Source organism: Diceros bicornis, chromosome 19, assembly GCF_020826845.1.
Source record: "Diceros bicornis minor isolate mBicDic1 chromosome 19, mDicBic1.mat.cur, whole genome shotgun sequence".
Lineage (NCBI taxonomy): Eukaryota > Metazoa > Chordata > Mammalia > Perissodactyla > Rhinocerotidae > Diceros > Diceros bicornis.
Window position 1 is genome coordinate 40832025 of NC_080758.1, and position 24590 is coordinate 40856614.

At 38.4% G+C, this 24590-nt stretch overlaps 1 protein-coding gene across 1 annotated transcript in view; it reads right to left on the minus strand.

Moving 5' to 3' along the window:
* Positions 1-21137: 21137 nt before the first annotated feature.
* ESF1 (ESF1 nucleolar pre-rRNA processing protein homolog) overlaps positions 21138-24590 on the minus strand; it is a 61879-nt gene continuing 58426 nt past the window's right edge. Inside the window, exons 13-14 of the mRNA XM_058563243.1 lie at positions 24151-24297; positions 21138-21982 (exon numbers count right to left, since the gene is read on the minus strand). Of these exons, the coding sequence (XP_058419226.1) occupies positions 21689-21982; positions 24151-24297 (441 nt within the window). The 3' untranslated portion in view covers positions 21138-21688. The remainder of the gene's footprint in view (positions 21983-24150; positions 24298-24590) is intronic.

Consider the following 24590-nt stretch of genomic DNA (forward strand, 5'->3'; position numbering starts at 1 on the left):
CTCCAAAGGGACACACCACAGCCAGTCATTTTGTTCTTCAGCCACCTTGGTTATTTAAAATATGTCTCAGTGTTGCTTAGTGAGGTTATTTTTGGAATCCCCAAATATATAAAAGGAAGACAAAAGCCAACTGTCACAATTAATTGGAAACAATATGTTTAATTTTAGCAGGCAAGCGTAATAGAAATCACGTGGGACTGTTCATCTCTGTTTGTCTCATCTCTTTCAATCATTTCAAAAATCAAAACCTCTCGTGGTTTCAGCCTGTAATTTTATATCCCCGCATGTCTGACTTACACTTTCAGTAATCACTCCTAATAATGAGGCTGGGCTTAGGACAAGAGCGTGGAGCTGCTGTAGACTCCGGCATACTGTGCGGATCATGCGAGCTGTCTCATTGTCACACAATAGCTCTAGAGGTTGGGAATTTTTTCAAGTTGCCTCTGCTTCCCTAAGCACCTCTGGTCACACTACTTCCCTGAGTTGCATTAGTGATCTAGACAGTAGCTTTGGTGAGGTTTAATCAAGAACAACGAAGAGGACATTTCTGTTTTCTTTTTCCTTTGGTTTTGCTAACCACTCATGCTTTTTTGCTTCTCAGAGAAAGAGAGAGAGAGAGAAAGAAAGAAAAGATAAGAAAGCAGTGGCTATTGGATAGGTCTGTTCAGCCACTCTGCCTTCTCCTCTTCTGGAAATAGACCCAAACTCCACCCACCCTGCCCTCCACCCCAACCAGTGAGGGGTAAGGTCCAAGGGAGTGGGGTAGATGGAATCATCTGACCAAAGCTGGACCAATCACATTTTCTGTCCAAGGAAATTGCCACTTGAATAGAGTTGCCAAGATGTAAGACAGTTATTTCTGAGACAGCTAGAAGTGGCATCCTTGAGAGGAGGTCCCCAAGCTACTGAGATTCTTAGAGGCATCTGGGTCCTGTCATTCATCAAGTTGTTTAGCTCTTCCTTTGAATCCATGAGCTGTGCGTCATCTTGCCAATAAATCTCTTCATTTGCTTGCAACCCATGAACCTTAACTGACCCAGAAATGAGGCCAAGCTTTGCCCAAGGATGAGATGGAGGGAATCACCATAATCTGAAGATAGGAGAAGGCCAGGAGAGACTCTCTCAAGGCAGTCAAAGTGGAAAGACAGAAGATCTTAGAACAACCAATCACAGTAAGTCTTTGAAAGAGCCTTCCATCCACAGCAATCTGTTTTCCTAGCCTTCAGACCTCACCAGCAAAATTATGGATACTAAGGAGCTGGGGAAATCTACTTTTGACACACTTCCAAAATACTCATTTCTGCAGTGGTGGAGGCCTTGGCCATTATCTAGTCTATATTACTAGCTTCTAGATCTAAAATGTAAATAAAGTTTCTTTTTTTCTTATTCTGTACCATTCCACAATACCAAGTTAAGATCTTAAGTGAGTTTGACCAACAGTTTCACATTTGGATTCATATAAAATTATCTTCAGAGGAATGATCAATGGCAAAACCATGCTCACAGTCAAGGGCAACTCCAAGAAAGGATTTGCCAAACTTATGCTAAAATGGAATGGGTGGGGGTGGGCGTGGGGGAGGGGGATGGCAATTATTTTCTGAAATGTGATAGTAATAATAAGACGAATAACAGGAAGTAAGACTTCCTGTACAATCATTGTGTGCCACGCAATGTTCCAAGGGCTTGTTGAGCATTTAATCCTTAAAACCAAGGTACTATTAGTAATACTGTATTAAAGATGAAAAATCAGACGTGAAGAGGTTAAATCATTGGCCCCAAATCACTTGTTAGTAGTAAGTGGCAGAGCTGGGATTCAAAACCAAATTTCCTGACTCCAAATTCTATGCTCTTAACCACTATGCTAGTTCCTACATACCAATCTCTGTGGGGACTCCATTATTTGTCTTGGATGCTAAAGCTGAATGCTGACATAGTCAAAGTCCTATTTTGCCAAAGCTTGGCTACTGTACTGCAATGACACAGAATTGGGGAAGCACATCCCAATATCTGCCCACCATAGCACAATGTAGCCCCTCACTCTGAGTCACAAGCAAAGTTGTCCCAATAGGAGGGATACAAACTGATGTGATAGTGGTAGATATCTCACAAATAGGCCATCATAAGAAAAATAAATTCATATAAATGATAATAATAAATAATATGTAATTTTTAACATTAATCAAGTTCTCAGAGGAGGGAGAGGCTTTCCTTGTAGATCCACATGGAAGACCAGGATGAGGAAGGACACTGAGCCCAGAATGGCCAAGATTGGGAATCTGTCTGATAGGATGGCCTAGGTTATGCTGCAGAAACAAACAACTTCCAGTCTCAGTGGCTTAAAACAAGGTTTATTTTTACTCACACTACACGAACCATGTGGGCCGGCTGTTCCTCTGGCTACCAGAGTGACCTGGGAAGGGGGAAGAGAATGTAGTGAATTCTCTATAGTCTCTTGACGTTTCTGTGTGGAAGTGACACACGTCTCTTCTGCTTACATTTGTATTGACCAAAGAAAGTCATATGGCCGTATATAACTTAAAAAGTTATGGGAAAGTTCACTGCCATGTGCCCAAAAGATGGAAGCCCAGAAATAGGGTGACCAGGACTACTACTTCAGTGGCCTCTGAAAGACAAAGACTTGTTTGTGAGGATGGTACAAAAGTACCCACTACCTTTCCTTTTCCGATCCCTCTGAGAGAGAAGAGAACATATATAAATGCCAGACGCTGCCTGAAAACTTCCATAGTAGATGATAATTTGGGGGAAAGAGACACTTCAGAACATATTTGGATCTTTCCATCTTGTAAAGGAAATTTCTTGTGTAGTTTTAAGTGGCCACACTTGATTATATTAGATGATTTTAAACATATTTCAGTCATGATGAAACATGGCAAGTGAAGATTAGGGTTTCCTGGAAAGTTTCCCTTAAAAGCCAAGAGCAGGAAAACGCCTGCTATGCAGTGGTGTCCAACACTCCTAGACAGAGAAGAAGAGAACCTTCCAAGAAAACTCAAGGTGGGACAGACGTGCAACCTATGGATACCTAAGGACTATGAATTAACGAAGAAACATTTATGACTTTCTCTTTTTTGTAGTACTCTAAAATGGTCCACTGTCAAGGTTAGTTCTTGTCCAGGGCAGAGAATGTGGTAAAACATCATCTGCAATCATTGCAATTAGATTGTCACCAGGAGAGCAGAGGTCATTACAGTGCATCTACAGCCTGGAGTTCCACATTGGATACTTCTTTGAAGCTACTCTTGGATTCTTACTGTGTTTCATATATCTAATCCCCAGTCCTCCCCCATTCCTCAAAGAGGAAAAGAGATAGAGAGCTAATAAGTTAATAAATACTGATGGGTTACAAAAATCCAACAGTATAAAACCAGTGAACCATGATACAGTCTACTGTCAGTGCAGTGCACGTCTACTGGAGCTTCCCCACTCTCTGTTTTAGAACCTGTTGAGAGAACCGCCTCCTGGCTCCTGTTCACTATAGCCGATGGGTGATCAGGTAACACAAGCTGGGCCTTAACCTTGGCCAATCACATTGTGTCTCTGGAAATTTGGAGCTTATACTAATTATAAAATAACTTTAAAAATTAAATTTGAATTAAATTAAAAACAATCTCAAACTTATAGAAAAGTTGAAAGACAGTACAAAGATATTTGGTTGTCCCTAAACCATATGAGAGGAAGCTGCCAACATGACACCTCATCACTCTTAAACCATTTAGTGTTTATTTCCTTCATACAAAGACATTCTCCTATATAACCAAAATTCAGCCATCAAGATCAGGAAATTAACACTGATATATCACTATCAGTAAATCTTCAGGCCATTCAGGTTCTACCACTGTTCCAATAATGCCCTGTATAGCAAAAAGGTCCAGTGCAGAATCATTATTACATGTCTCTTTATTAGAGATAGGACTATGTAAAGAATTTTTAAAGTGATATACAGTAAAACAAAGCCATATACAAGGGTATGTAGGCAAAACCAAGTCCCTCCTTTCTCATCCCCTAGAGGCAATCCCTGTCACCAGTTTCTCGTGCATACTTCCAGACAGTCTATCATACACAAGCGTATGTGAGTACATTGTTGAAAAGATATGTCTAAGTTCCTCTTAGCTCAGGGAAAAATAAGATCAGATGTAGGAGTTCCTCCTTTACGAATGTTGAATATCTGTTAAGAACTTGCCATCCAAACAAAGATCAAAGAAAAAAAGCTTCCAAGTGAATACATTTTCCCAGATTTTAACATGAAAGTCATTGTTCATTTGGAGAAGATAAAAATTCTTTTGCCAATAGATTTAATATTTTACTTCTCTTTTTATAGAAATTAAGGATCATTTGTCATTTAGTTGTTTCAAATGCTTGGCACATCTTTTAGATTATTATATAATTCACAAAATAATAGTAAAAATTGTTTTTTAAATTGTACTGGTTGATATATAATATTCACAAGTAATATACTAAGCTGTTCTTTTTTTTGCGGGGGAGGGGGATGTTTTTGGTGAGGAAGATTGGCCCTGAACTAGCATCTGTTGCCAATCTTCCTCTTTTCACTTGAGGAAGATGGTCGCTGAGCTAACATCTGTGTCAGTCTTCCTCTACTTTGTATATGGGATGGTGCCACAGCATGGCTTGATGAGCGGTGTGTAGATCCATGCCCGGGATCCAAACCTGCAAACCCTGGGCCAACAAAGCAGAGTGTGCGAACCTAACCACTAAGCCACTGGGCCAGCCCCTAAGCTGTTCTTAATATCGCACTGTATATGATCATATAAATGCTTAATTTATCTTTATTTTAATGGTATCATGATGAAAAATTCAAAATTCATTCCTGAATCTTAAATATAAGACAAAAACTTCTTTTTTTAATAAAATTAAAAAATGGGCCTGTAACTTAAAATGTGGAAACTCCAATGAGATCATCTTATTCTACTTGCTCATTGGACTAAGGAAAGAGGCCTGTTGGCAGCAATATGAGTAAAACAAGATGAACAGAAGAAAACAGAGATGAGTGAAGGAGAGTTTCTGAGAACACCCTAGTTCCCGCTCCCAGTCTCTTCCTGAGAACTGGTTACTTTCTTGCCTTTGGATTCTGTGCTATGAGATCCCACAGTGTCCTTATAATAAATATCCTCCCTGAGGTCTTTTAAACTTTTTGCTTAAGCTAGTTTGAGTTGGTCTATGTTACTTGCAACATTCCTAAGGCAATGGAGAGGGGAATGGAGGTTCACTTGAATCCAAAGAAATCTGAAGGAACACAATGATTTCTAGGTGGTTTCTGATACTGTTTGGGCTCTCCAAAAGAACCCTAAAATTGTCCTACAACAAGTCTAGATAATAGATCCAAACAGAGGAACATATGTCATCAAATCAGAGTTTTTCTTTAGTCAAGTAAAGGGCTACTGTCGGATTAAACTTCTATCTTTTAGAGTTATTCCACTTCTAACTTAAAGGTCTTTCGTAACTAATTCTTAGTTTAGTTCAATAGTTTTTCCCAAAAATTAAAAAAAAATTAATGCACTTTATTGGTCATTTCCTGTCTTGCTCATCAGATGAACTTTTTGAAATGATAGAGTTTATTATTTTTTACTGGTATAAGAGAAAAGACTGCTAATTAATTTCAGATTTTAGTAAAAGGGGTTAAAAAACTCATGACAGGCTATTCAAGACAAAAGCATGTGTAGTGATGAAGGATAATGACTCAATTTAATTTCAAAAATTCATGAAAACAGCTCATAACCCCAAAGCTGGCATTTCTCACAACTTTCCCTAACACAATATAATTTGTTAGTCTATTTGCTTTGGCACTGTCATACAGCATGGAGTTTTCATCTCCACATTTTGGCAAAATTTGGGTAACACAGAACCCATGCTTAAGGCTAAGCGCAGACACTTGTTCACACTTTTTCATTTTCCCATGGGCCTCATTCTGGCTTGCTCTTGGCAACTGCTCCTTCATAAACTCTTTGAGGAAGTGATAATGTGAACCCAGAGATGCTGAATATAGAGTTTGTGACTCTAATGTCAGTGGGGCTTGTAAAACAAAGGGTCCCAGTTGCCTTCTGAGGGAATTTGTCTCACCTCTCTTGACTCACATCCATATCCAGAAATCTGGGAAACTGACATTACTGAGCATCCTATTTTGGAACTTTCAAGTTGCAAGCACTCTGGCCATAATGTAACATCAAGAGTTTCCTTAACAATGTGGAGAAATGATCTGCAATAGTCTCAAAATAGGGCAAAATAGCCTATAAAGATTATAGCCCAATGTCACTATATTTGTCTTTGTATTAGTTAGGATATAGGTAGAGCAGCAAGTAACAGACTTGAGAAAATAATACCCTGAACAACGTAGTATTTTATTTTTCTGTCACATAGATGTCTCAAAAAAGACAATCCCTGGATGATACTGTGGCTATGCTCCGTAAAGTCCTCAGGCATCCTGGCTCCTTCCAGCTTACCATCCATTATCCCTAGATAATGCAATGTGGCTTTTGTCCTCGACATCCAAAATGGCTTTTGGAACTTTAGCCAATACATCTGTATTCCAGGCAGTAGAGTGAAAGAATGGAAGAAGGTAAGAGGCAAAATAGTAGTCTGATGACTTCAAAGGAAGGTCCCTTGAAGCTTTCATTTGCTTCCACATCAGGCTGCAAAAAAGCATGGGTAAAATAGTCTTATTATGGAAAGCCCTATGTTCAACTAAAGGGTTCTATTACAATGGAAGATAGAGAGGACAGATATTGAAGAACAACCGTTAGTCTCATCCATAGTCACTTAAAGTTCCTTGGGGTATCATGCACAATCTTTCTCCTGGTCTGACCTGCTTTATGGTCCTATCTACTATGGTCCAACTGCTGGTGGAGAGTTTTCTCTGCTGATCTGGGGTATGACTTATACTCTTATGGTTGCAAAGAATAAAGATTCATTCAGGTGATCTTAAATAATGGAGCACTTACTGTAATTGTAATATACATTTTTTTTAAAGGTGGGGGGTATGATTTTCATTAAATGGGCTGTATGACAAATCTCATTTTCCAAAAATGGCTGGAACAATATTTCTGCACATGCATACTCTTCCAGAACTTTGCCACTTCCTCCCTCAAGGAGCTGAAGTTTATCTTCCCCCACCTGGGAATACCATTTTAACTGTCTCAACTAATAAAGTGTGGATGGCAGAAGTGGGACTATGTGACATCTGAGTCTAGATCATAAAAAGTTATACAGTCTCCATCTGGCTCATCTTTGGGACCCAGCCACCATGCTCCCAGTCAACAGCTGGCAGTAACTTGCAAGCCATATGAAGGAACCATCTTGGAAGCAAATCCTCCAGTCTTCAGGATAATCACCCCAGCTGATGCCGTGTGGAGAAGATGTGAGCCTTCCCTACTGAGCCCTATGCAAATTGACTATTTTTGAGACAATAAATTATTGTAGCTGTTTTAAGCTGAAAAGTTTTGGGGTGGTTTGTTGCAAAGCAATGGATAACCAGAACAGTCAGGCCTGAAGGAAAACTTCATGATCTGGAAGGGGAATACAGCCAGGCCTCATGAATATTGAAATATAGATTTAGGAATAGGAGGATCATTCAGGATCCAGTGCAGTTCAGGTGAAGAGACTATCTTTGTATCCTTGAGTATCAGCCAGAATCCAATCATGAGAAAGAAACAATAATTTGACCAAGGAAAGTTTAAATAATTATTCATTGTAACAGGGTATGAGAGTAACAGGATTGATAGATCAGGGGTAAGTAAGGGAAAAAGAGAACTCTAACAAATACAGGAATTGTAAATATAGGGAACAGCCCCTATCTCTAGGGCTGAGGCAGAGCACTCAAATAAGGAGCAAATCTGGAAGAGCCTCTTCTTCCCTCAGGACTGAGGTCTAGACATCATTAGAGGAGGAGTGGCTCTGGCCTACTGAATGGTGGAGAAGTTTGCTGAGGTGCCATAATAATGTGACTTTCTTGGAAACTGCCTTCTGGAGATCTAGGAGAGCACTTCCACAAAGAGTTGGACATGAAAAAGCAATAGAGAAAAATGAATGAAATCAAAACCTGATTCTTTGAAAAGACCAACAAAATTGATAAACCTTTATCCATATTAACCAAAAATAAATGGCAGAGACACATATCACCAATATTAGGAATGAAAAAGGGGATGACATCACAGACCCTTCAGACATTAAAAGGACGATAAGGGAATACTACAAAAATTATTATGCCTAAAAATTCAACAACTTACATGATATAGACCAATTCTCTCTTTTTTTTTTTTCCTGAGGAAGACAGGCTCTGAGCCAACATCTATTGCCAATCCTCCTCCCCTTTTTTCCCCAAATCCCCAGTAGACAGTTGCATGTCACAGCCGCACATCCTTCCAGCCGCTGCACGTGGGACGCAGCCCCAGCATGCCCAAGCGGTGCGTCGGTGCACGCCTGGGATCCGAACCCTGGCCACCAGCAGCAGAGCGCCCGCACTGAACCGCTAAGCCACGGGGCCGGCCCTAGACCAATTCTTTGAAAGACAAAAACTACCAACATTTGCTCAAGAAGAAATAAATAACCTGAATAGTCCTATATCTACTAAAGAAATTGAACCCATAGTTTAAAACCTGCCTACAAAGAAAACTGTAGGCCCAGATGGTTTCATTGGCAAATTCTACCAAACACTTAAGAAAGAAATAATACAAATTCTACACAATGTTATCCAGAAAAATAGAAGAGGAAGGAGCACTCATCTATCTTAGGAGGCTAGGTTTACCCTGATATCTAAAGCAGACAAAAATATTACAAGAAAACTACTGAGCAATATCCAAAAACATCTCAAAATCCACAACAAAATATCAGCAAATCAAAATCAACAATATATAAAAAGAATAATACATCACAAGTGGAGTTTATTCCAGGAATACAAGGCTGGTTCTACATTTCAAAACCAATGAATGTAACTCACCATATTAAAAGACTAAAGAAGAAAAGCCACACATCAAGTCAATAGTTACTGAAAAGGCATTTGAAAAAATTCAACAGCTTTTCATGATTAAAAACTCACAGAAGGGGCCGGCCCGGTGGCGCAAGCGGTTAAGTGCGTGCGCTCCGCTGCGGCGGCCCGGGGTTCGCTGGTTCGGATCCCGGGCGCGCACCGACGCACTGCTTGGTAGGCCATGCTGTGGCGGCGTCCCATGTAAAGTGGAGGAAGATGGGCACCGATGTTAGCCCAGGGCCGTCTTCTTCAGCAAAAAAAAAAAAAGAAGAGGAGGATTGGCAGATGTTAGCTCAAGGCTGATCTCCTCACCAAAAAAAAAAAAAAAAACTCACAGAAAACTAGGAATAGAAAAGAACTTTCTTTACGTGATGAAGGGCATCTTCAGATAACATCATACTTAATGGTGAAAGACTGAATCAACGCTCCTCTCCTAAGATGGAGAACGAGGCAACAAAGTTGGCTATCACTACCCCTATTTGACATTGCACTGACATTCTAACAAGTGTACTAAAACAAGAAAAAGAAAGGAAAGATACACAGATCAAAAAGGAAGAAATTAAACTGTCTCTATTCATAGATGACAAGATGGTCTGTGGAGAATAATCTCAATCCACAAAAAGGTTCTAGAATTAATGAACAGAAAGAGTTTAAGCAAAGTTGTAGGACACAAGATAAAAATCTGTTGTATTTCTGTATTCTAGTAATGAACAATTGGAAATTGAAATAAAAAAGTACCATTTACAATAGCACAAAAAATAATGAAATACTTAGGTATAAATCTAAAAGAACACCTGTAGGATATGTATATTGAAAACTACAAGACACTGATAAAAGTAGTCAAAGACCTAAACAAATGAAGAGATATGCCATGTTTATGATTTGGAAAGATTCAGTATTATTAAGACGCCATTTCTTCACAGATTACTTTACAGATTCAGTACTATTCTAAACAAAATCCCAGCAGGATTTCTCATAGGTATCAAGAAAATAATTTTAAAATTTATATCGAAATGCAAAGGAACTAGAATAGCCAAAACAATTTTGAGAAAGAACAAAGTTGGAAGACTTATAAAGTTACAGTAATGAAGATAGTGTGGTGTGGCAAGAGGACAGACACTTGGATTAATGGAATAGAGAGTCCAGAAATAGACTAAAACAAAAATTGCCAATTGATTTTTACTTAAATGTTTTATTTCAAGATAATTGTAGATTCACTTGCAGTTGTAAGAAATAGTACAGGGATCTTGTGTACCCTTTACCCAGTTTCCCCTCAATGATAACATCTTATGAAACTATTGTACAATATCACAACCAGGATACCAACATTGATACAATCCATTTGATCTTATTATGGATTTCCTGTTTCACTTGTACTCATCTGTGTGTATTTAGTTCTATATAATTTTATCACATGTGTAGGTGAATATATCCACCACCATTTATAATACAGAACACTTCCATCACCATAAGGATCCCTCATGTTGCCTATTTATAACCATACTCGCTTTTTTTCACATCACTCTCCTTCTTTAACCTCTGGTAACCACTAATTTGTCCTCCATTTCTGTAATTTTGTCATTTCAAGAATGTTATATAAATGGAATTATATAGTATGTAACCCTTTGGGATTGGCTTTTTTCACTCAGTGCTATTCTCTGGAGATCTATCCAAGTTATTCCATATATGAATACTGCAGTCCTTTTTATTGCTCCATAGTACTCCATGGTATGGATATAACACAGTTTGCTTATTTACCCATTGAAGGACATCTGAGTTATCTCCAGTTTTTGTTTATTGCAAATGAAACTGCTATGAACACTCATGTACAAGTTTTTGTATGAACATACATATCCACTTCTCCAGGGTAAAATGCTCGAGTGAAATTCCTCAATTGTATGGTAATTTCATGTTTAGTTTTAGAAGAAACTGCCAAACTGTTTTCCAGAGTGGCTATAACATTTTACATTTCCACCAGTAATCCAGTTTTTCTGCATTTCTTCCAGCATTTGGTGTTGTCACTATTTCTTTTTTACACATTCTGATGGGTATCTAGTGATATCGCATTATGGCTTTAATTTGCATTTCCCTAATGGCTAATGCAGTTGAACATCTTTTCACAAGCTTATTTGCCATCTGTATATTCTCTTCAGTGAAATGTCTGTTCACGTCTTTTGCCTGTTTTCTAATGAAACTTTTTTTTTTTACTGTAGAGTTCTGAGAATTATTTGTATATTCTAGATATTATTCCTCTGTTGGATATGTGGTTTACACATATCTTCTTCAAGTTTGTAGCTTAGACTTTCATTCTCTAAGGAAGGCCTTTCACAGAGCAAAAATTTTTTTGAGGATTTATCAATTTTTCCTTTTATCGATCACTCTTTTGGGGTTAAATCAAAGAACTCTTTCCCTAATCCTGGATCCTGAAGAACTTCTCCTATGTTTTTTCTAAAAGGTTTTACATTTACATTTAAGTCCATGATCCATTTTGAATTAATTTTTTTTCATAGTGTGAGATTTAGGTCAATATTAATTTTTTTTTGCTGGCTATATTTCCTCCATTAAATTGTTTTTGCACTTTTGTCAAAATTCAGGTGGTCTATCTGCATTCTCTGTTCAGTTCCACTAATCTGTGTCTGTCTCTCTGCCAATACCACACTGTCTTGATGTAGTAGCTATATAGTAAGCCTTAATATAGGGTAGTGGTTCTTCCCACTTTATTCTTTGTTAAGATTGTTTTAACTATTCTAGAGCCTGTACCCTTCATTACAATTTTGTTTTTTTGAGGAAGATTAGCCCTGAGCTAACATCTGTTGCCAATCCTCCTCTTTTTTGCTAACATCCGTGCCCACCTTGCTCTACTTATTATATGGGACTCTGCCACAGCATGGTTTGATAAGTCATGCATAGGTCTGCATCCAGGATCTGAACCTGTGAACCTCGGGCCACCAAAGCAGAGCACACAAACTTAACCGCTATGCCACCAGGCTGGCCCCTCACTGCAAATTTTAGAATAAGTTTGTCTATGTCTACAAAAAAACTTTGCTGAGATTTTGTTGAAATTCCATTAAACCTATAGATCAATTTGGGGAAAAACTGACATCTTTACTATGTTGAGTCTTCCAATTCATGCATATAGAATATCTCTTCATTTATTTAAGTCTTCTTTGATTTCTTTCACCAGCATTTTGTAATTTTCAGCATATAAATTCTATATATGTTTTGGTAAGTTTTTACCTAAGTATTTTATTTTCTTTGTAAAATAAAAAAAATTGTGTTTTTAATTTCAGTTTCCACATCTGCATTGTTAGTATATAGAAATGTGATTTTTTTCTTGTGTGATGACATTGTATCCTGTGCTCTTGCTGAACTTATTAGCTTGAGTTTGGTTTTGTTGTTGTTGATTCCCTGGGATTTTCTATGTAGACAATCATGTCATCTGCAAATAGGAAGTTTTATTTCTTCCTTTCTGATCTGTATGTTTTTTAATTTTCTAGCTTTATTGCAGGGGCTAGAACTTCCAGTATTGTGTTGAGTAAGAACAGACATTGTTTTAAGGGTAACTTGGATTTGTTTTAATCAGATATGGTAAGATATGCAGACATGGAAATGACTGCCATGAGGGAAGAAGTTTTTTATACTCACAGTTCCCTAGAAAGAGGAGGCATAGCATGCCACAGAGTGGGGTCACACAGGGAAGCAATGGGGTTGGTCAGGAGGCAGAGAGAGCAGGAGAAAACGTGGGCAAGAAGCTTTATTGTGGTTTCCTTGGGAAAGGGTGGGCAAGGCATTGTAAGCAGGTTTAGGATCGGCTAGTTTGAATTTCAGTAGGCTCTAGGGTATTGGGGCTGTCCCTAGTTGTCTGGTGCCTGGACTTAGGGTGATTAGGGCAGGGGGATAGTGGCCCAGAGTGTGAAAGCCCAATAAAGGAGGTGGTTGGGGTTATGGACTCTAGATTGGTTGGTTTGCATTTGAAAGGCATGCCTGCCTGCAAGTGATTTACTGTCTCTAGGAATTGGATAGCCCTGGGAGGGGCAGTCTCTCTAGTGTCAGCAAGACCACAGTGGTGAAAGCATCAGAATAAAGAAAATAAAAGACAGGGTTAAAACAGATAGTTTTGCCTTCTTCTCAATCTTAGGAAGAAAGCATTCAGTCTTCACTAGTATGTTAACTGTAGGTTTTTGTAGATGCTCTTTACCAAGTTAGCTATTTCTTCTCTATTCCAAACTTGTTTTTATCATGAATGAATGCTAGATTTTGTCAAATACTTTTTCTCATCAATTGATTTTATCACATAATTTTTCTTCTTTAGCCTATTGATAAAGAGGATACATTAAGTGATTCTGAGTGAACTAGCTTTGCATACCTCGAATTAAAACCCAATGGTCATAGTGTATAATTCTTTTTATACATTATTGGGTTCAACTTGCTAATATTTTGTTCAGGATTTTTATGCCTAAATTTAATCACATTTCTATATGAATAACAATAATATCAGTCTGTAGTTTTCTTTTTTTTTTTTAAAGATTTTTATTTTATTTATTTTCCCCCCAAAGCCCCAGTAGATAGTTGCGTGTCATAGTTGCACATTCTTCTAGCCGCTGCATGTGGGACGCAGCCTCAGCATGGCCAGAGAAGCGGTGCGTCGGTGCGCACCCGGGACCCGAACCCAGGCCACCAGCAGCAGAGTGCGCGCAATTAACCGCTAAGCCACGGGGCCGGCCCTGTAGTTTTCTTTATTTGTATTGTCTTTGTCTGGTTTTGGTATCAATGATACCACCACTACCACCACCACCAACAAAAGTCAAAATAAATGTAACCTTGAGAGACTGACATCAGCATCATGGCAGAGTGAGCTCTTCCTTTAGTCTCTACCCCTTAAGATGCAATGAAAAGGACATTTATAAACAAAGAGAGGACATTCACACAACACAATAGATGTCTGAGAGATCCACACAGCCATAAGTCTGAAGGTGGGGGTGCTGGACCCCCCAGGAGGCAGTGGAAGGAGGTAAGTGGATCTCCTCTCCCTCCTGAGCAACAGCGATCTAGGGTGTGGGACATCGCATGGCGGCCAGCGTGTGGCTCTGAGAGGAGAGGGCGAAAGGACAGCCCTCTGCAGGAATGCCTTCATTCTCGGAGTTGCCTCCCAGCCCATGGGAACACTCCGCACCAAGGATGCTAAGCAATTGCGGGGGTGTCTTCATCATGCTGAGAAGCCCAGGAGGGCAGACACTGAATGCAAACAGGAGTGCCTGGGATCACACACATGAAAGAAAGTGACCCCCCGCCGCCAGGTGCACCAGCTCAGCCGGTGAGCCAGAGTAGGGGACCCCTGCAAGAGCACCTGTGTGCCTACATGTGTAAAGCAGCAGTAGCCAGTGGGCAAATGCAGACAGGCCCTGTTAGCACAGCTCCCAATGGACAGCACATCTGCCAGGGGTAGCAGCAGGCTCAGAAAACACAGCTCCTGCCCCCGCCCAGTGGTGGTACGTGGAATCTGCTACCAGATACTACCACTATGTGACAGCAAAAGTCCACCCTATCAAATAGCTGAAGAAATATATCAACACTCCAGACCAGAAGGAAAATGACAGGTACCCAGAAATCAATCCTGAAGTCACAGAAATTTACAATCTAAGTGACAGAGAATCCAAAATAGTTATCACAAAGAAACTCAACAACTCAGAAAGACAGTTCAATGATCTCAGAAATAAAATTAATGAACAGAGGGAATCTTCATAAAAGAAACTGAAGCTATATAAAAAAAAAAAATCAGAAATGTTGGAGATGAAAAACAATGAATGCGGGGCCAGCCCGGTGGCGCAAGCGGTTAAGTGCGTGTGCTCTGCTGTGGCAGCCTGGGGTTCGCTTGTTCGGATCCCAGGCGTGCACTGACACACCACTTGTCAAGCCATGCTGTGGTGGCATCCCATATAAAGTAGAGGAAGATGGGCATGGATGTTAGCCCAGAGCCAGTCTTCCTCAGCAAAAAAAAAGAGGAGGATTGGCAGATGTTAGCTCAGGGCCGATCTTCCTCAAACAAAAACAACAACAACAACAAAAAAGAAAAACACAATGAATGAAATAAAGAAAAATCTGCAATCCTTAAAAAACAGAGCTGATATTATGGAGGACAGAATTAGTAATTTAGAGGACAGAAATACAGAAATGCTGCAGATGGAGGAGAGAGAATTAAGACTAAAAAGAAATGAAGAAATTCTAGAAGTATCCAACTCAATCAGGAAATGCAACATAAGGCTTATAGGTATTCCAGAGGGAGAAGAGTGGGAGAAAGGAGCAGAATGCTTGTTCAAAGGAATAATAGCTGAGAATATCCCAAACCTGGGGAAAGAGCTGGAATTATATGTAAATGAAGCTAATAGAACTCCTAATTGCATCAATGTAAAAAGACCTTCTCCAAGGCAAATATTAGTAAAACTGGCAAAAGTCAACGACAAATAAAAAATATTAAGGGCAGCGAGGCAGAAGAAAATAACCTACAAAGGAACCCCTATCAGGCTTTCAGTGGATTTCTCAACAGATACCTTACAGGCTAGGAGAGAGTAAAATGCCATATTCAAAATTCTGAAAGACAAAAGCTTTCAGCCAAGAATACTCTATCCACTGGAACTATCCTTCAGATACGATGGAAAAATAAAAACTTTCCCAGATAAACAAAAGCTGGCGCAGTTCATTGCCACAAGACCCCCACACAAGAAATGATCAAGGCCTTCATACCTGAAAATAAAAAGGGTTTACAAAGCCTTGAGCAAGGAGATAAACAGATAGACAAAACCAGAAAATTGCAGCTCTCTATCAGAACAGGTGAGCAAACACTTAATTATAACATTAAAGATAAAGGGAAGGAAAGCATCAAAAATAACTATAATCACTTCATTATAATTACAAAGTCACAACACAAAATGGAGTAAGTTGTGACAAAAGTAACTTAGATGGGGAAGAGGAAAGGGATGAAACTGGCTTAGACTAAGGAAATAAGAAGTTATCCGAAAATGGACTATCTCATCTACCAGATCTTTTATACAATCTCACAGTAACCACCAAACAAAAAATCAGAACAGACACAAATGATAAAGAGAAAAGTGAGAAAACCATCATAGAGAAACACCAAACTGAACTGGTAGTCAGAAATACACAGGATGACAAAAAAGGGAAACACAGAACTGGAAAACAAGAGATAAAATGACAGCATTAAGCAGTCATATATCAATAACGGTTCTAAATGTAAACGGATTGAATCCTCCACTCCAAAGACAGAGTGGCTGGATGGATTAAAAAAGAAGACCCAACAATATGCTGCTTCCAGGAAACACATATCAGCTCAAAAGACAAACTCAGGCTCAGAGTGAAAGGATGGAAGATGATACTCTAAGCTAACGGCAAACAAAAGAAAGCAGTTGTTGCCATACTTATGTCAAAGTAGACTTCAAGATAAAAAAGGCAATGAGAGGCAAAGAGGCGCAGTATATAATGATAAAAGGACACTCCACCAAGAGGACATAACACTTATAAATATATATGTACCTAACACAGGAGCACCAAAGTATATAAAGCAACTATTAACAGACGTAAAAGGAGAAATTAGCAGAAACACAAAAAGAGTAGGGGACCTCAACGCCCCACTTACATCAATGGATAGATCATACAGACAAAAAGTCAACAAGGAAATAGTGGAATTAAACAATAAACTAGACCAGATGTACTTAACAGATACATATAGAACACTTCATCCAAAAACAGCAGAGTATACATTCATCTCTACTGCACGTGGAACATTCTCAAAGATAGACCATATACTGGGAAACACAGCAAGCCTCAATAAATTTAAGATTGAAATAATATCAAGCATATTTTCCAACCATAATGCTATGAAACTAGAAATCAACTACAAGAAAAAAGCTGGGAAAGTCACAAATATTGGAGACTAAACAACATGCTGCTGAACAACCAATGGATCAATGAAGAAATTAAAGAGGAAATCAAACAATATCTGGAGACAAATGAAAATGAAAATACAGCATACCAACTCACATGGCACGCAGCAAAAGCGGTCCTAAGAAGGAAATTCATAGCAATACAGGCTCACCTTCACAAACAAGAAAAATCTCAAGTCATCTTAAACTACTCCTAACAGAACTAGAAAAGAACAAAGCCCAAAGTCAGCAGAAGGAGGGAAATAATAAAAATTAGAGCAGAAATAAATGAAATTGAAACCAAAAAAAACACAAAAAACAAAAACCAGTAGAAAGGATCAATGAAACTAAGAGCTAGTTCTTTGAGAAGATAAACAAAATTGACAAACCCTTAGCCAGACCCACTAAGAAAAAAGGAGAGAAGCCTCAAATAAATAAAATTAGAAATGGAAGAGGAGAAATTGCAATGGATACCACAGAAATACAAAGGATTATTAGAGAATACTATGAAAAACTATATGCCAATGAATTGGGCAATCTAGAAGAAATCACAGGCCAATATCGTTGATGAACATAGACGCAAAAATCCTCAACAAAATATTGGCAAACTGAATACAGCAATGCATCAAGAGGATCATATAACATGATCAAGTGGGATTTATACCAGCGACACAGGGATGGTTCAACATCTGCAAATCAATCAATGTGATACACCGCATTAACAAAATGAGGAATAAATACCACATGATCATCTTAATAGATGCACAGAAAGCACTGGACAAGATCCAACATCCATTTATGCTAAAAACTCTCAATAAAAACTGAAAGTACCTCAACATAATAAAGGCCATATAAGACAAACCCACAGCCAACATCATACTCAATGGGGAAAAAACTGAGTCATCCCTCTGATAACAGGAACAAGACAAAGGTGCCCACTCTCCCCACTGTTATTCAACATAGTACTGGATGTTTGGGCCATAGCAATTAGGCAAGAAAAAGAAATAAAAGGTATCCAAACTGGCAAGGAAGAAGTGAAACTCTTGCTTTTTACAGACGACATGGTTCTCTATATAGAAAGCCCTAAAGAATCCATCAGAAAACTATTAGAAATAATCAACAGCTACAGAAAAGTTGCAGGGTACAAAATCAACTTATAAAAATCAGTTGTATTTTAACTAACAGAAAGAGGACTCAAGAATATAATCCCATTTACAGTCACAACAAAAAGAATAAAATATCTAAGAATAAATTTAACCAAGGAGGTGAAAGACCTATACAATGAAAACCATAAGACATTACTGAAAGAAATCAAAGACAACATAAAGAAATGGAAAGATATTCCATGCTTATGGATTGGAAGAATAAACATAGTTAAAATGTCCATACTACCTAAAGCAATCTACAGATTCAATGCAATTCTAGTCAGAATCCCAATGACATTCTTCACTGAAATAGAACAAAGAATCCTAAAATTCATATGGGGCAACAAAAGACCCTGAATAGCTAAAGCAATCCCGAGAAAAAAGAACAAAGCTGGAGGCATCACAACCCTGGACTTTAAAATATACTACAAAGCTATAGCAATCAAAACAGCACGGTACTGGTACAAAAACAGACACACAGATCAATGGAACAGAAATGAAAGCCAAGAAGCAAAACCACACATCTATGGACAGCTAATCTTTGACAAAGGAGCCAAGAACATGCAATGGAGAAAGGAAAGGCTCTTCAATAAATGGTGTTGGGAAAATTGGACAGCCACATGCAAAAGAATGAAAGTAGACCATTATCCTTCATCATACACAAAAATTAACTCAAAATGGATTAAAGACTTGAAGGTAAGACATGAAACCACAAAACTCCTGAAAGAAAATATAGGCAGTACACACTTTGACACTGGTCTGAGAAGCATCTTTTTGAAGACCATGTGTACTCAGGCAAGGGAAACAAAAGAAAAAAATAAACAAATGGGACTTCATCAGAGTAAAGAGCTTCTGCTAGGTAAAGGAAACCAAGAGGAACAAACAAAAGGACAACCCAGCAACTGGGAGAAAATATTTGCAAATCATATATCCGACAAGGGGTTCATCTCCAAAATATATAAAGAACTCATACAACTCAACAACAAAAAAACACCTCGATCAAAAAATGGGCAGAGGATATGAACATTTTTCCAAAGAAGATATACAGATGGCCAACAGGCACATGTTGCGACTGTAAACGGGAAATCAATATCACTAATCATCAGGGAAATGCAAATCAAAATTATAATGAGATATCACCTTACACCTGTCAGGATGGCTATAATTACCAAGACAAAAAATAACAAATGTTGGAGAGGATGTGGAGAAAAAGGCATCCTTATACACTGATGGTGGGAATGCAAACTGATGCAGCCACTATGTAAAACAGTATGGAGATTTCTCTAAAAATTAAAAATAGTAATACCATACGATCCAGCTATCCCACTACTGGGTATTTACCCAAAGAACATGAAATCAACAATACAAAGAGATCTATGCATCCCTATGTTCATTGCAGCATTATTCACAATAGCCAAGAAGTGGAAGCAACCCAAGTGCCCATTGACTGATGATTGGATAAAGAAGATGTGGTATATATATATATATACACAATAGACTATTAGCCATAAAAAAAGACAAAATTGTCCCATTTGCGACAACATGGATAGACCTTGATAGTATCATGTTAAGCGAAATAAGCCAGACAGAGAATGACAAACACTGTATGATTTCACCCATATGAGGAAGATAAACAAATACATGGACAAAGAGAACAGATTAGTGGTTACCAGAGGGGCAGGGGGTTGAGGGGTGGACATAACGGGTAAAGGGGCACAGATATGTGGTGACTGACAAATGATAATGTAAAACTGAAATTTCAGAATGTTATAAACTTATTATGACCTCACTAACAAAAAAAAAAGTAAACTTAGTCACTCAAACTATCGTCACATTGTTTGCTGAATTGTGACAGTGGCCATTTTTTTATCCTGAGTTTTACTACCAGCAATTATTTATTGAGGGTCTAACATTCTTGGTGTAGAATGTTTATTTAATGCAGTATCTGATAATGCCATTCTCATTTTTTTTCCTACCTAAAAAATATCAACTGTTTGAGAAAACGTGCCAGGGCTGTACGTCACTTACATGCTCAATTTATCTGCTATAATCAATTATGTGCCTGACTATAAAATGAGATTTACAATTAAATAGTGACTTAAAAACAAAGGGCTCAAAAACAAAAACCCAAACAAAACCAACCATAAACCAAATGTGCTAAATTTCACAGACATCTTAAAACAAAGTGAGTAATCTCTACACTATAATTAAACAGTTTAAAGGAGACAAGTTTTTTCCTTGCATAAATGAAATATAATTATACAACTGTTTATAGACTATATTCATAAACATATTAAGATTCATGATCTTTCAGTGATGAGCAGATAAATACTGGGAAGTTCATAGATGGATCAACAGGACACTGCAACAGTGTCAGTGCTTTATGATAAAAACACAATTCCCTGCACTTTTCTCTGTTATAATGAACAATTTAAATGTCCTCTTTTTTCCTTCCCTTTTCAGAGACTGTTGATACAGCCTCATTACCCTGATATCGAGTTTCACATCCTTTTATTATTAAAAAAATATACTACTTTGGTAGACTTGAATTTTTGTACCAAAAATGTCAAGTTTACTATTAACCACAAACTTGGCCAAACTTCTACTGCCTTTCAGAAGCTACCACATTTATCATTTGTTCCAAGTGACCATTTTGGTTTTTATTTTCATTTATTTATACAGCACACCTAATTCTCTTCTCTAAGTGGTCAGTTAATACTTTATAAAACCTAGACCATCTAGATGAGATCTAGGAGTATTAAGGCCTCAAAGGTGCGGTTTAATTGAATTTTAGAAAGAATTAAGGTTCCTTAAATTCTAAAGCAGCATGTCCACCCTTCTAAGTATTCCAAAAATCTGAAGGGCAGGCAGAAGAATTTGTTACCACAAGTTGAAAAATCATTGCAGAGCTCATGAACATTTCAAACACAATTATGAGCAGTGCAAACCTGAAACTGCCTCTTCATGGAGTCGTCCTCTTAAATAGTTAGTCAATTTTTCAGATATTTTTCCAGAGAGTAGTTTGAGGTGCATAAAAGGAAATCAGTGCTATACAAAATGATAAAAATATTTTGCACTTTTATTTACAAATTAACTTCATAAACTATAATAAACATGACCAAACAACAAACAAAGTTATTGGCTTCCATCCATTACAGCTAGAAAAATAAATTATTTAAATAGATATCTAAATCTGCCTCCTGCTTCCAGAGAAATTAATGTATTGCATATACATATTTTCTAAATCTTTTTCAGACTTAAGACTGGGCATGCTCTATTTTTTTACATAGAATTGTAAAGAGTCTTTAAAAAAAGCAAACAGAGTAATATTCTACTATTATGAACTGAATTTCATAAAATATAAAAATTTTATAAATCCTATAATTTGGATTAATTGAATTAATTACAATTAATCTGTGGAAATATACAGTACAAATCTGTCAATCACCCCCAATTAGATCTGTTATACATGGAGAGAAATTTTACAATAGTCAGAGTAAGATTTTACTCATATTCTTGAAAGGTAGCTTTGTTCCCACTAAATATCACTTTTACCAGTTCTGTATATTTTAGGAGATCACATTCTCAATCCAAAAAGAAACATACAGCTATTTGACTTTTTGTTTTTTTCTTGCTTGAAACTGCTCTGTTTTGTTTTTTACAGATTTAATCAACATTGACAAGGCAGGATCAATGGACTTCTTTTGTGATTCCTTTTGAATTTCACTCTCTTTTTTCTTTATTGCCTGAGTGAGTTCTTGTTCTTTTTGCTCTCTCTGCCGGGCTTTCTCCTCAAGGATTTTTTCCATAGCTTTTGTTTTCTTGAAATTAGGATCTGAAGGATCCAAATTGAACAAGTGGGAAGTATACATTGCTTGAAACCGTGTATCCTTAACGTTTACCTGCAAATCCAAAAGGAAAACATAAATAAATAAAATAAATTAGTAAACACAAAGGCCCAGAAATGGGGCCAAATTATTAAAGTCAGTGAGTTGTTGATTATATAAAATACAAATGTGAGCATTCTGCATTGATTCATTAGAAAACTGTTTTCCCACAGATCTTCAATGAAGTTTTAAGGCCTACTCTTGGATCACAATGTGCAGGGCACACTGTTCTTATCACACAATGACAATCTCCTCATAAAGGAACTACAGTGGTCTATATATACAGTCACCTGTAACTACGCTGGCCAGTTAGATTGAGTAACCGCAGGAGTGGTTCCCAAGGCAGGCTTCCCCATCCTTCCAGTGTGAAGTCTGTTTCTGGCTGGGATAATTAAGCCAGTGATGCTATCTCCCGCTGGAGTTTTATGCAAACTCACCGCATTCTAAATACCTTAAAAAATTTTTCAACCTTGGTGCCAAAATGAGTAGCTACCGAGGGTGATTCATAGATGAAAAGATTTAAAGACCACTATGGGAAAGATGGCACCCCTGACACCAAGACCTGATCAGACACAAGCTCCAAACTTATCTTCTATCTTTCGACAAAAACATTGTGGTTCCACACTTAAGAGTGTACCCTTAACTCCAGCCAGGCTTTTGAGTGTTGCCAGGCACAAAAGAGACCGGCAAGAAAAGGAGCATGACTCATTGCCACCCAGCATTCCCATGGGAAAGATGAGTCCACCTGGAGATCACCTGTAGAGTTACTTAGTTATAGTAAGGCAACAGATGTGATACTACCACCACCACCACCAAAACACTGATGAAAATTGTTTTCATGCATGATTATTAATGTGTGAAGACAGTTCTCATAATAGAAGATTTGACTACAAATTATTCTTTGCTTTTAACTTTTCATAAGAAAACCAATACACCAAAAACTTCATTGGAACAGCAACATACACAGAACTACTTACAGAAACTGCAATTAGAGAGTGGTCTCAACATCCCTCTATGTCCTATTTAGAAGTTATCTGTATATTCTTCTCCAATCTTTTTTTTTGTGAGGAAGATCAGCCCTGAGCAAACATCCATGCCAACCCTCCTCTTTTTGCTGAGGAAGAGTGGCCCTGGGCTAACATCCGTACCCATCTTCCTCCAGTTTTTTTCATATGGGACGCTGCCACAGCACGGCTTGACAAGCGGTGCATCGGTGCGCGTCCGGGATCCGAACATGTGCCGCCAGCAGCAGAGCGTGCGCACTTAACCACTATGCCAGGGGGCCAGCTCTCCTCTCCACTCTTTAAACAAATTCAAAATTTCCCCCATGTTTTTCTGGGTCTATTCTTTCATGCTAACAGTTGGGAGTAATTAAGCAGCTCTTGACAGCTGTTTGTAGGTTTCCTATAGAGGACTCAAACTCATGCAGAGGGATTTTGTGGCCATCAGAAATAAGCATTCAGCAAGAAGAGGGAAAAGAGGAAGCAACGGAAATGAGGAACACAGTAAATAAAAAAGCACATCCTACTGTACCGCCCACTGTAGACAGTGAGAGTGTCACACGATGTGACGTGAACCTGCTATCTCTCAGTCAGGCTTAATTATGTATATATCTTTTTCAGTGTGAGCATCACACTGGATGTGATTCTAACATAAAAAGCTACATATTTTTGGTGCAACACAGCTACCAAAATACAAGCCAACTACTTCACCTGGTCCTTAACCAAAGAAACAGTAATTTGATCCATCATGGGGGATGAAGTGGCTGTGTTAGGTTAAAAGATGGTAGCTTTGTCTCCACTGTGGGTCCTTTCCTGAGACATTTCAAGGCTAACTTTGACTATGTTCATTTTTTTTTTTTTTTTTGGGTGAGGAAGATTAGCCCTGAGCTAACATCTGTTGCCAATCCTCTTTTTGCTGAGGAAGATCGGCCCTGGGCTAACATCCATGCCCACCTCCCCCTACATTATAAGTGGGACGCCTGCCACAGCATGGCTTGATAAGCGGTGCGTAAGTCCACGCCTGGAACCTGAACCTGTGAACCCCGGGCTGTTGAAGTGGAGCGTCTGAACTTAACCACTATGTCACCAGGCTGACCACAACTATGCTCACTTTTTATCTCCAGAGTTGACTTTAGTGTCAAGACCAGCTTTAAGAAGCTAATGACTTTTGTCCCTGGTTACCTCAAAGTCATCCTCTAATAATTCCTTCTTCTTCATAAGCTGTTTTTTCTTCTTTTTGCTCAGATTCTGGTGCTCCACAATCTTGTTGTAATTGAAGTGTTTCTTGCTCTCGTCCTCCTCATCCATCATGAGCAAAGTCATTTCAGCCTGCGGAGAGGAAAAAAAGGTCAAATATACAACAGTGTTTTTCCCCCCCAAACAGGAGTATGGGGGGCACAGATAACCCCTCTAGGAAAGGAAAACCTAGTCACTAATGCTCCGGGATAACATCTGTCATCCGTAAACTGACTGTGGATTACCGAAACTCATAAAGAAACCCAGAGAGCTTCATACGGCAATAACGTAAAATTTTTAGAAGCTACGTCACTGAGAGCAGGAGAGGGATGAAAGCTTACACAGTCATACACTGTATAACAACATTTTGGTCAACATGGACCACA